This window comes from Telopea speciosissima, chromosome 6 (assembly GCF_018873765.1).
Source record: "Telopea speciosissima isolate NSW1024214 ecotype Mountain lineage chromosome 6, Tspe_v1, whole genome shotgun sequence".
NCBI lineage: Eukaryota > Viridiplantae > Streptophyta > Magnoliopsida > Proteales > Proteaceae > Telopea > Telopea speciosissima.
In genome coordinates this window covers 44,115,942-44,130,059 of record NC_057921.1, presented here as the reverse complement: position 1 = coordinate 44,130,059, position 14,118 = coordinate 44,115,942, and the positions used below count along the sequence as shown (strand labels likewise).

The window sequence follows — 14,118 nt, the reverse complement described above, 5'->3', positions numbered from 1 at the left end:
GAATATTAGCCATGATAAAAGTTACTCCTTAGAAGAGACTCACAGCATAATAGCCATACCTTTTGGATAGCATCAAATATGGGCAAGAATACATCAGTGTCATAATTGCTCATCTTATTCTGAAGAATAGAAGTCAACCGTTCGAAGCCCATCCCAGTGTCAACATGTTTTGCTGGAAGAGGTTTTAGAGAACCATCACTGTCCCTGTTGAACTGCACAAGAGAAATAGGACAATCATTGTACAATACAAAGATTTAACTACAACCAGAAACAATGGGGGGAATGGGTAAAGGTTTGTAATCCTTCTTGTAACAGTTTGATTAAGGCAGCTATTCAACGACCACTTATTTTGCAAAGAAAAGGTCGAGGTTTGATGACTAAGCATTACATAAGTTAATAATATCCATTAGATTGTAAACAAAAAAAATTTCAGAACAGCCGGTGGCTGAATGGTTTCCAGCACTGTCGGCTATTCCTTCCACATGTAGGGATGATTTGGCTATCTACTGTCCACATGTCAAATTTGATAGCCTATCTCAATCATAGCCCACCATGTACAGGATTCTGCACATGTTTGTTTCTTCAACATCCCAAGTTCTTCCAATAGAGTTTGACTTTTCAAACAATTTTTAACGCATTATTCTGACAAAGAATGATTAAACGGAAGCAATCGGACTAAGTTTGAGTGCGACCAAACTACCACAGTGCTAGCTGTCACTGCTCGTGCCAAAAGCCCACCCCCAAAATATATGATTACCAAAAAAATGATGTCATAAAGTATATCTGGAATCATTTATTTTAATTCCTTGGGGTGTTTTCATATTCTCTCATTTAGTTAAAACGTGTTTAAACGAGTTTTAAACAGTGCCACTTTTATTTTTTGGCATTTTAAATGCGAACTCCTGAAATCCTCTCAAACAAAGGGCAAATAGCTCCTGCCGACTGCTCGACTTCACTGTTCGACATCAAGTCCAATAATGAAGCCACCCTCAACCCTTCCCTTCTGACGACGGCTTCCAGTCTGCCCTATTTTGCTGTAATCAACCAAAAAAAATGGGTAACCATAAGGCTAAATATATGAACAATGAATAGACAATGAGGATAACCCTCTGTCAGGCTGTTTTGGGGGTTAGGTTTACAAAGAGATACATTGCGTCAACTCATAAAGCACTTTTGGCTAAAACTGCAACTGCTCATGTTCCCTATTAAAGCAACAACAGTGCTTCCATGAGATCCTGTGAACAGTGAAGTACCAGCTTCAATTTTGAACTCCCGAAGGCGAAGACAATTCATGGACAGAAACTGATGAATTTTTTGCCCCTTGTTAAAACTGATGAAGTTGATGATTCCATTTATGTTCATGGAGTTGGGATCCAGGGGAGGAGTTGTTGGACTTGTACTCACCCAACATGGAATAGGTTGGCCACAGATGAGAGGTTCACCATCCCTTCTAACCTTATTTTCTTTTCCTTTTTATTCATGATGAAACATATTTACTTTATTGACTTGCTCATTGTTTTCAATTTAGACTCACCCCTCCGTTTTCTTTTTTTACCGCTCGCAGAATGTTTGACCGTATTTTTGACCATCCTGTTTAATATTTAAGCCATTTTAAACATACCATCCCGAACAAAGTTTTTTTTCCGTTCTCGTTTTAACTAACTATGAATGGGACGTGGCACAAGTATGTTCTCCATCCAGCCAGGAATCAATGGGCAAGCAATCATATACTACCACAGGTTAAAAGCATATGCAAGAAAGTTCAACTATACAACAATATGGACAACCAATACACAACATAGAGCATACATCAACTCACTACCTTAAGTCAGAAGCATATGCAAAATGAAGTGATTAGTCATTGACATGTATCTGTTTCGACTTCACAGTTTTGTACTTTTTCTCCTTGTCAATGACCTTTTTTTTTTTCACTTCAGGAAGAAGGAATAAAAAAATGAAAAAAACAAGGGCAATGAAAAGCCGGTGAAAAATCATAAGACCAAAGTGGCGAAATTATACCTGAATAAAAACAAGATTCCATATCTCAATACATGTGGGATCATCATTATTGACCAATGGCGCAGCATCTCGGTTGCCAATTCTGTCGAAGTGGATTTCAGTGCAAGGACCACAAGGACCAGTATCACCCATCTCCCAAAAGTTATCCTACCCAGAATTAAAAAAAAAAATATGTCAACAAGTTGTTCTTCCCTAAATGTAACGCAATAAACATTGGAAAATATAACAGTATTTGAAAAGGACAAGGGGAGGAGGGGGGGGAGGAGGATGGATCATAGGCATTCTGTGCAGAGGTACTTCTCAATAGAAACTTATCATTTGTAGGACAGTTCCACCTTGTCGATTTCACGAGCATCCACAGTATCATGTTGGACACTTGTGGACATTGCTAGACACTCATTTGGACATCGCATCATGTTAAAGTCACCCAAATCTTAGTAGATATGAAGGATATGAAGAGGTTAGAAGTAAAACTTATAAATCGTTTATTTCTAATCTAAATTGGAAGTATGGAAGCTCATGACAACAGCATTAAAGAAATGAACAAGAAACATAACCACATAGGTCAACTAACTGAAGAAAAAAATATACATTATAGCACAATCTTTTTACTAATGCCTTGACAAGAAACAAATATGTTAAGCATGACCATGCACTGTACTGACTCAAAATAAACCAGAGATATGTTTATGAGTTCTATCATCTCTAGCATGAGAAACAATATAAATATCTAATCAAAACATACCTTTGTACCAAAAGGCAGTACACGTTCAGGAGGCAAAAAGTTCAGCCATATCTCCCTAGCTTCATTATCAGGAGCAAGGCCAGATTTCTCATCACCCCCAAAATAGGTGGCATAAAACCGGTCTGCTGGTAGCTTATACACCTGAAGATATAAGCACAAAAATGAAAGAATCAATATACTTAGTACATGCATACTGTTTGGTAGCTTAGGCATAACACAGAATTAGAGAACCAATAGATCAGATGACGCAATTAAGTCATCCATACGTGATGCAGTTTTGATCAGATCTGATTGGTCTGCGAGTAATGGGCCCACTAATGGAATGGAAGAGATCCCAATCTAACAACTAGATGTAGGCCAAATCTGATCTCAAAATTAACAATCAGGTTTCCGACAGAATGACTATCAGATTTCAATAATAAAAGAGCATACCCAGTGCACGACACTCCCGCCACTGCGGGGTGTGGGGAGGAGGGTCATAATGTACGCAGCCTTAACCCCGCTTCGCAAAGAGGCTGTTTGATGCAGATTCATCATCGAAACGGGCTTATTTCTTTAGAAATAAGTCTAGGGTTGGGATATATATATGTTGGGCCTTTGTTCCCAAGGGTTTTCTATGTAATAGGCCACTTTAATGAGCCTAAACTAGGGGTACATAGGTTGCATACAGGATTAGCCCAATACTTAGTTTATTTTTATGTTTTTTAATTGAACCGGTTCAAATTGGTTACATCCAATTGGTGGTTCAATTTAAGTGATATAGTTAAGTGTCTTTTAATTTAAGATAGTAGGGACAATTAGGTCTTTTTACTTTAAGTTTTTAAGTTATTTTAAGTTTAGCAACACCCTTCCACGATTTATGAAGGAAGTGTTTAGTTTGTACCAGGATTTGGCCATTGGCCTTATTATAAATAAAGTTAAATCGTGGAAGACTCCCCCACAGTTGATAAATTTAAAAAAATAGAATTGTGCTGCTGTCGGTTGTTGCTGCTACTGCTCTTTAGAGTGTTTTGCCTTGTGGTTCTATCAAGGAAGAAGGGCAGGTAGATCTCCTGTGACTCCTTGCGCCATGACGGCCGGGAGGATCCCTATCCAAAGGTGTATCTATCCTTCAACCCTGTTCAAGCTGCTGCCAGTGGAGTTCTGCTGCAATTTGATCAGTATCTTCTTCTTCTAAACCTCTAATTCCCCCTCCAACTGATCCCCTTTATTTTTGTTTGAATTCCATTAAACCTAATTCCATTAAACCCTAGATCTTGCTGTCCAGCCATATTTGACCATCAGAATTACTTCAAATTCAAACCACAGCCTCCTTACTACATCCCCTACACTCTATCCAACTTGCAGCCCCCATTCTCCCACTCCAACCCTAATTTACATTGTCTCTGTAAAACCCAAAAAACCCTAAATTTCAGTCTAGACCTAACCAGCCATCAGAAGTCCTTCATACAACAGCAGAACCTCCTTCTCCTTGCCCTAAACACTCGACCAGAAGTTCTGCCCAAAAATCCTACCTTAAACCCTAATTTTGAGTTTTTGACTGCTTTTCCTAATTCCCAAAACCCGAAACCCTTCTGAATTTTAATTTTTTAATTAAAACTTCATCAAAGCTATACCATTAGCTTCTCCTAGATCTGCCCATTAAAACCATATAAGAATTACCCCACTCCCCCAAGCCTAACTCTAGAAATTGACTTAAAAACCCTAATTCTGCCCATTCAAACCAGCAGCTCCTTTTGATCCTGTTGCTTGGCCTCTAGTAGGATCCTTCTCTAAAGCTACATTACTGTTTCCACAGACTCAAACCCGTGACCACTTGGTTACAATGGAGCAACCTTACCATTGCACCAAGGTCCACCCTCTATCAGATTTCAAGAATAATTTCCATAAATAAACAGAATTAATTAGTCCAATTAATGGAGATTGATGTGGTGCAATTATGGGGAAAGAGAGAGTGGTTGATAGAAGAAAAGGTAATGAAAGAGATAATAACGTGAGAGAAAATTGGGGAGAAAACAATAAGGAAATTTAACCTGCGATAGGTAAGTGATGAGGAGAAATTTCAGGACATTATGACCCTCCCCAGACCCCGCAGTGGCGGGAGCCTCATGCACCGGGTACACCCAGAAAGCTTTTTTGGACTGGTACGAACCCCCTTGAAGCCCAGATTGAGACTAACCAGATCCAAATCTGGTTTTGGTCCAGTAGGATATTTAGGCCTTAATTTGGGTTGAATAGCTTTTTTATTTTATTTTATTATGGCTCTTTTTTTTTCCAAGGAATTAGATACAAAGGAGATTCCAGCTTTCTAGTTTCCTCGTTTAAGTCTACTTCAAGTTTCCTTGTTTGAGTAAAATTTATTTTTATTTACATGGTTGTAATCCAATGATTTAGGCAGAACTGAATGAAATTGATTGTTTGTTTTGGGTGTGCCTGCACAGCCTGCTGACTGAGTGTTCTCTTCCCTCCCTCTCGTTCTTCTTGGTTCGAGTCTGAACCTCTCTTCTCACTTAAGCTTCCCTTAATTCACTTCCTTTCTTTATTCTCAAATGTGATTCTTACATTCTCTTCCAGTCTTCTTTTCCTTTCTATCTGTTTAAGTTTCTTATACTCCACCTATCATGCCCTGTTCCAGAGATAGTAACAACCCCTCAAGATTGGGGTCGATCTACTTTATCCCTTCCACTTTCTTTTTAAGGATTTGGTGGGAGTTCCGCTGTGCTACGCAACCCTAACACTAGGTCCTTAACTGTGGAAATTACTCCTGTTGTGAGAACCAAATTGAGTTTCAGGTTGGTCCTGAACTTTCCCGCCGAGCCTTGTTTCAGCAAACTCCTTTGATCTTCGAGTGACAGACACACTCAATTGATTGTTGGGGTTCATAGGTCTGTGACTCAGCAACATATCCCCAAAATTTAGTGTCAATCCGAGGTTGTTTGAGAGAGTTCTCTCAAATGAATCTGGTTTCCGCCCTGGTTGCTGTAACATGAGGAAGAAGAAGACTTCTTCTTCTACTTGTTATTAAAAATATAATTTCCAGTTACTTACAATTAGCCCCTACTTGTTAAGTTGTATTTTACTATCTCAATCCTTCTTTGAAATCCTCACATCGGCTTCCCCCTAAGTAAATTACTATTCTGACCTGATTTCATGGATCCCTCCCAACAGAGTGCTGAACTTCCAGTTAATTACAAAATGGAGCAGCCTAGTGGAAGCTGCGGATCGGGAGAATCGAGAACGATAGGATCGTCACGGAGTTGATCAATCAAACAAGCACTAATATTTGCCGAGGGATACTCTTCATGAGATCCAAGACTAAAGTCTTAATTTTTATTCAACTTTCACTACCTTCCTCCATTCATGGAGGATTACATATAGGCTTAGAGCTGAGTACATGCATGGTTTAAAGTATTGACCGATACGATACGATACGGACCGATACGTGTCGGTATCGGTCGATACTGATACGATACATACCAATACGTCTCCTTTTTTTAAAAAATGAATTGTCTCGAATTATATCGAAATGTATTGACCGATACGATACGATACGTATCAATACCATCGATACGTCCAATAAAGGGTTCTGTGGGTGGTTTAATACGTATCAATATGTATCCATACGTATCGATCGATACGGCTCGATACATACCAATACATTACCGATATGTACCGATACATACCGATACCGATACCATCGTTACATTCCATAAAAAAAGCCATTTTATAGACTCGATACAACTCCTAATCTAACGAAAAAATGAATGAAAACTCTCAACCAAGAGTCTAAACTCTTGCATTTAATCTTGGTTTTTCACACTTGTAAACTAAAAAACGAATCAAGGAGTGCTACAACATCATCCTTTACATCATCCAATACTCTTCATCGCTATAGACGATTACAACATGTAAGAAATTTCATCTTTTATAACAATTTCAATTTAATGCACTTGTTTGGTTATACATTATTCACCATTATAGGTTTTATGCATGACACTTATTATATATTGCTTATTTATATTGTTTTTTGTTCCAAAAGTGTATTTCCATGTGTATCTTGACCATTTCTATGCGTATCTGTATTGTTCGATACGTATCTCCGAAACTATACGATACGTCTCTTAAAATCACCCGACCGATACGATACCCGATACCGATACTTTAAACCTTGAGTACATGTAAGGAAGAAAAGAAAAATAAGAATCCAATCTTCAATCAGCCCAATATACTCTCAATCAGAAAATAAGAATCCAATCTTCAATCAGCCTAATATACTCTCAATCAGAAGAAAAAAAAAATCCAATCTTCTCTTCGATCAGCCCATTATACTCTCAATCAGAAAATAAGAATCCAATCTTCTCTTCGATCAACCCAATATATTAGATAGCTGATTGATCCTTTATTTATTTAGAAACTGAGATAACTCCAAATCAGTCCAAATCTTCCCTCTTTTAGGAGCAATTTCTTTCCTTAAAAATATTGCGAAGATAAGGAGTGAATGGACTATCCCTGCAGGGGCTGACCATGCTTGGCACGCCTCTCCTTGACCCGGGCCGACCTTCGAAGGACCTTGGGGTGTGAGGTGGCGGCTTCCACTTTGTTAGCTTCATGAACCAGGTCCAGGGCTGCATCATTCCCTTCAGGTTGAAAAAAGAGTTCATCCTCGAGCTCTTGGTCGATCAATGGTACGGTGTTAGTCGTCCACCGGGGTCGAATGGACCAAGCAAATTCATTGTTGTTGTCTCCAATTAAATAAACAAAATTTTCATATCAACTCCAGATTTGACAAAGATATCAAATGAGGTACTCATGAGTCACGGCTTGAATGAATGATGTGTGCAAATATGGATTGTTGGTGACGCTCATATTTCGAACAAATTGAGATAGAGACGTGAAATTGATATATGCCAAATACGGATCATCATACATATTGATAATGTTGATCCATTGGAACATGTCTTCATTCGTCTTCTCCGCTACATTGTCCACCAATAAGTAAAGAAAGTTGCACAGGTGCAACGGCTCCAAATATTGATCTTGATACGGTGCCGTGTTCATCATTTCCTTCACGAAAAAATCTCCAGAAACAGAAATTGATATGCATGATGTAACCAAATCAAAGACTTGAGAGGTGATCCCTTCAATAGGAAGATCGGTGGTTGTTGGGACTGCTTCTTGGCAAGGAAAACAATAACTTACATTTAATGATGCTGGCACACCGTGTTGTGCTTCTAAAATAGAATCAGGTTCAAGGCTTTCAAAACCACCATGTTCGTCGACGTACTCATCCTGGTACTCGTAAACTTGGGAGGTTCTCTCAAATCAACCTGGGTGACAAATCGATCACCTTAAATGTCGATTTGTGAAGCCGGACTAGTTATTTCTGAATCATTATCGTTGAAACTCATATCCCATATTGGTGGAGTCCAATCGGGATAGCTGTGTCGATGAGTACTCCTCATTCGAACAGTTTTTTTACTCTTTGAAGACGAAGAGTAAGCAGCGGACGTCTCCTCATTCTGAATTGGACGTTGCAAAGCTTTCCTCAAATGTTCATTCTCGAGGCGAAGTTCGGCAAGTTCTTGTTGAACGTGCAAAAGTTTGTCTCTTGCATTGATATCCTCAACATGGACGGTATGACATCCTCGTCGCCTTGGTGTCATTTCCATCTCTCGTTCTCCTCCAAGAGCTCTGATACCACTTGGAGCAGCCTCGTGACGGTTATGGATCGGGAGAATCGAGAACAATAGGATCGTCACGGAGTTGATCAATCGAACAAGCACTAACATTTGCAGGGGGATACTCTTCATGAGATCCAAAACTAAAGTCTAAATTTTTATTCAACTTTCACTACCTTCATCCATTCATGGAGGATTACATATAGGCTAAGAGCTGAGTACATGTAAGGAAGAAAAGAAAATTAATAATCCAATCTTCAATCAGCCCAATATACTCTCAATCAGAAAATAAGAATCCAATCTTCTCTTCAATCAGCCCATTATACTCTCAATTAGAAAATAAGAATCCAATCTTCTCTTCAATCAACCCAACATATTAGCTAGCTGATTGATCCTTTATTTATTTAGAAATATTTTATTTAGAAACTGAGATAACTCCAAATCAGTCCAAATCTTCCCTCTTTTAGGTGCAACTTCTTTCCTTAAAAATATTGGGAAGATAAGGAGTGAATGGACTATCCCTGCAGGGGCTGACCATGCCTGGCACGCCTCTCCTTGAGCCGGGCCTACCTTCGAAGGACCTTGGGGAGTGAAGTGGCGGCTTCCACTTTGTTAGCTTTATGGTCCAGGTCTAGGGCTGCATCACAAAATTGTCACTATCTTGTTTAATTGAGTTGGTTATTCATTCGGGTGGGCCAATAGCAACCCAGAACTAGGTTTTTTGAACCCGGTGTTGCATTAAGATCCTAAAATTTAGGATCTGAAACTAACATGCGATGGAAGGAAGGATGAGGGGATAAATCGGATGTGCTGTCCCAGCAAATAAAGGAAGATGAAAAGAAGGAACCAATTGAAGCAAAAGAGACAAAACCAGACCTAACAAACAGAATTGATGGCAATAAAAAAACAGAAAGTAAAAACTGAGTAGAGAAAGAAGGGAGAGAAATTACCATGAGAGAGAGGAGAAAATAGAAAATCTAGCATGAGGGAGGAGAGAAACCCATTCAATAGAAGAGAGAATAACGAAAAAAATAAGAGCTGATAAGATATAAGAAAGAAAGAAGAAATTGCTTACCAGATTTAGAGAGAGAGAGTCAGCTTGCAAGAGAAGGGAAAAACGAGGGAGAGAGAGAAAGTAAGCCACACAAGGCAAGTACCAAACAATTAAAACTAAACCATTCAGTTCCAAATCCTAGTAGGGTATGGTTAATATTTATAAGCAGTAAAAACTCCTAACTTGACCCTCATAAGGGCTCCTTAACACACTCTTACTCTAAATAAACAACCAAATGAATAAAACCCTTACTAACCTAATATAAGTAACAATAGGACTCTTGGATAATTAAGATAATTCCTAAACTTGGACTCTAGACATGTGACCCACAAATAAAATAATAATTTCCATGCATCCCCTTACGACCCCACTTTTGGGCTTTATATTTAAACCAATAAAACTCAAAAACTAAGTCCCAATGCAAACTAATACTAAAACATGGCCCAAATTTAAACTGATGTTGTATTGCACTATTTTCGAGGGACAATTTCTAATCTAAAAAGTTGGAAGAAATAAAATGAAAATGATGCCCAACTAGACAAAAAAAAAAAAAGCACTGCATATCAAAATATTTCTTCAATTTTCCTTTTTTTTTGGGGAGGGGGGGGGGACAGAAATTGTTCCCAAAAATGAAGTACCGAATTTGGAAATAATCAAGGATCTGGGGAGCCTTTTCTGGAAATTGAATTGATACAACTAAGCTGACAGGGGTTTCTGCCTGCTGATACAGAAGAGTAGACTTTTCTTCAATGTCAAAGACAGTAGTGCATCATTGCAGGGGAGAGGCAATTAATCATCCCTACAGGGGGAAATTTGAGATAAAGATGCATGATTAGTTGATAATGGGGATGATAATCTCCCCTTAGATGAAGCGATTCTAGGTTGATGGAGGTTAATAGATTGTTTAATATCCTTTTTTTTTTTTTTTTTTGGGGAGGGGGGGTCCTTGGAGATACCTTTATCAGTTGGAGCTCTGCATAAAAGTCCAATGGCTAAATGATATAAGTTAAAAAAAATTACAAGAACAAGAGATCTCAGATGGCAACACCTGAGCGAAGAGGGGGAGCTCCTCCATCTCAATCTCGAGGTTTTTATTTGGAATTTGTTTGGATAATATATCTTCTAGTTTGTGTTTTTTGGCACATCGAGGGTGATTTAGCCAAAGATCTGAGTCTGAATTTTCTCTTGGACCATAGCTACACGGGTTTTTATCTGTTGCAGGTCTTGTTGCTGATGCGAGATTTGAACAGATTGGTGATATGAAAGGAGTTAATTGAATCTTGAAGCTGTTGAAGCAGCTTATCAAGATGACTTGATGGTGTTTTCTCAAAATCTCAGTAATGCAGTCCTAGATTGGTAGGACACCAACTAGGAGACAATCAACCAGGATCTGTTATGAACAGGTGAATCGGCTAGGCCAAAAATAGGGTTTTTGGTGAAATTAGGGTTAGGGTTTGATGTATCTGCATCACTAAGTAAAGAGAATGGTTTTCTTTCCAGTTCTGGATCACAAACTGTGGTTATTAGCTGATACTCTATGTTATATAAAGAATGTACATAACATAGAGTATATTCAACAAAAAAACATACTAGCAAAACGAAACCAGGATGACTGGTAGGACAGGGCCCCAAATACATAAGCTGTCCAAGGACTTGGCTTTTGCTAACTTATCAACAATAACTTTACATGTAGAATTCACCATACAGATGGGCTATAGAGCATTCATAAAATGAAGCATGAATAGTTGAAAACATCAGACCACTGACCTGTGTAAGAAGCTCCCATGCCCACTCAATTGCTTCCTTTTTGAAATAATCTCCAAAAGACCAGTTTCCAAGCATCTCGAAGAAGGTATGGTGGTACGTGTCTTTCCCAACGTCATCAAGATCATTGTGCTTCCCCCCAGCTCTAATGCATTTTTGGGTGTTACAAGCACGTTTGAGTTTACTCAATGAAGTGTTAGGATCAACAGTTCCTAAGAAGATTGGCTTGTATTGGTTCATGCCTGCACAAAGAGAACAGGCCAGTCATCGAATACTGATCTTATAATGATACAAATTGACACTAATTCTTCTCCCCAACCCCCAAAGTAAGCACCAATTCTTAATCCTTTCCTTCCCTATAGTTAAAGTGCAAATTTTACTCACAAGAACATCTTTGAAAGTTTATCTGATTAAGATATCGCCATGGTACCCTGAGTGTCATGTTTCTAATGAACAAAGCAACAACATATTATGTTGACCCAGATATTTAGGATTTAAATACTGTCTATTACTCTATTATAGATTTCTTGCATTAATTTGAGGGCTAAAACTGGACCAAAAAACATTCTAATCTACTAAAAATTTTCAATATCTTCATCCAAAAAATAATTAGATCACAGAAAGATACTGGCAAGTAAAAGAACTATTAGGTGAACATAAGGGCAAACCAATCCTCTTTTCAACCCTTGAATTAATAACAAATAATTAAAATATAAAAATGCAAATGCTAACCAGTGGTTTAACGTTCAAAAGCATAGTAAGTGGGATGCACAAACTGGACTTCTTTCCATATATAAAACATCTGTAAATGGAAAACCACGCAAGTTTCCAACGGAATTTTTAAATGCATTTCAACATTAATATAGGTACCCATTATCACTTCGTGTCAATAAAGGCTATCATTTATCACTTCGTATTAAGTATGTTATTTCAATATTTGCATACATTATCAAATCTCCTTTCTCACATAATTCATATATGGCTGTAGAGCTCAGGAAGCTCTGGAAAAGAAAAATCATAGCAGCCTTTTGAAAATTGCAAACTACTTCTATATATTCTTTGTTCAGAAATTCCCAATAAATCCAGCAAAAATCAACATGACAAAGAAGTCTAAATCCATCAGTTCATCACTTACATGTAAACCTATGGAATTGATCAAGTTTTATTCCCAAAAATCAAAAGTTTATCTCTTTGATGCCCAATAAATTTAAAATAAATTAATGCTGAACCAGAAAAATCCAGCTGGAGAGACTAGTAAATACAGAATCGCATAGCAGAAAATATAGGATACGGAACTAACAGAACAGAATATGAAACAAGATCTAGGAATGGAAGAAATAAAACAGAAAATAGAAAAATTAAAAGAAAGGGGCAGGAATCCACTAAACCATGAAGAGAATCCACTCTTCCACTAAAAGACTACCACTAGGAATTAGGATAGAGTGGAATTCTAATATCGTGACTACGCCACTTTATTCTTTTAGGCCCCATTAAAGTAGCACATTACGATGAAAACCCCAATACTTATTTCTTCTAAACAAGCCTACTTTTGTAATTTATCATTTTATCTGCGTCAATAACCAGCAAGCATCGAAAGTACAAACAAATAGTATCCATAAACTGATAATTTCTTCGTAAACAAATGAAAAACCACAACTTCAAAGTCTCTGATGTCCAGAACACCAAAATCATTCAATTCAACCAACAAAACACGAACTTCAAAATCTCAAGCAACCAATTATTAAAAAAAAAAAAAAAAAATTTGAGCAATCCATTCAGAAGGCTAAATTCATTCAATCCAACCAACAAAACACAAAGACAATTAAAAATGAGACAAACAAACAATTTTTGAATAAGTGGGTCGAACAAAGAGAGAGGAGACGAACCAGCATTAGCGAAGAGGAGGGTAGGATCGTTGACGGGGACAACAGGGCTGGAATTCCAGTAGACATGATCCTTCCCCTCGAAAAACTTAATGAAGGTGTCCCTGACTTTGTTAGCAGGCCAGTCCAGCGTCTGCCTCTCTTGTTCAAGTCCAGGCATGGTGGAGGGCAACGACGATGAAGGCAAATCAGATATGCAGAAGAAAGTGGTTGCAGAAGGAAGTCTAACCCTAAATGGACGAACAAGTGAAAGAAGAGAAGAAGAAGAAGAAGTTGTTGCGGCCGCTACCACCAGACCAGTAGCCCTACTACTCCAATGCCCCATCCATTAAAAGCTCCCCCTCACTATTTCTTTCTTTCCCTCTTTCCTCTTTAACGTTGTATTCAATTCATCGCCGACTTTTTTTTAACCCGGGTTTGCAGTACTCGGCTCTTTTCATAGAACTTTCTTTTTCTGTTATTCCGTTTCAATTCCTCTGTATTCCCCACCTCCTCCCTTTTTATTCCATTTGCTTTTCCATGTAAAACTTTACATTGGAAATTAAAGAGTATATATATATATATAAGGGGAACAAAGTATTTCTCCACCCATAAAGGACGGTTCACCCACCATCTTAGGGTTTTAGTATATTCCAAAATATTCTCCCGATACTTATTCTTGCCATCTCCCGCCCCTTGATGAATGAGATCTCATTCACCATTGGGGAGTGGAGGACAAAGTTTTTCTCCACCCATAGAGGACAGTGCACCCACCATCCTAGGGTTCACAAACCCATCCTAGGGTCTTAGTATATTCCAAAATACTCTCTCAAACCTATCCAAAAAAAAATACTCTCTCGATACCCATTCTTGCCTTCTACCATCCCTCAATGAATAGGATCCCATTCATTGCGGGTGGAACATGGAAAGAAATTCAATCCACATAAAGGTGCACAACAAAAATTATAACCATACATTTTTATCCCATAAACAATG

The 14,118-nt window shown here is 38.2% G+C and overlaps 1 protein-coding gene across 1 annotated transcript in view; it reads right to left on the bottom strand.

Annotated features, from left to right (window-relative positions):
- LOC122664517 (alanine--tRNA ligase-like) overlaps positions 1-13,508 on the bottom strand; it is a 32,906-nt gene extending 19,398 nt beyond the window's left edge. Inside the window, exons 1-5 of the mRNA XM_043860363.1 lie at positions 13,147-13,508; positions 11,264-11,502; positions 2,765-2,905; positions 2,020-2,166; positions 60-212 (exon numbers count right to left, since the gene is read on the bottom strand). Coding sequence (XP_043716298.1) covers positions 60-212; positions 2,020-2,166; positions 2,765-2,905; positions 11,264-11,502; positions 13,147-13,468 — 1,002 coding nt within the window. The 5' untranslated portion in view covers positions 13,469-13,508. The remainder of the gene's footprint in view (positions 1-59; positions 213-2,019; positions 2,167-2,764; positions 2,906-11,263; positions 11,503-13,146) is intronic.
- Between the last annotated feature and the right edge of the window lie 610 nt (positions 13,509-14,118).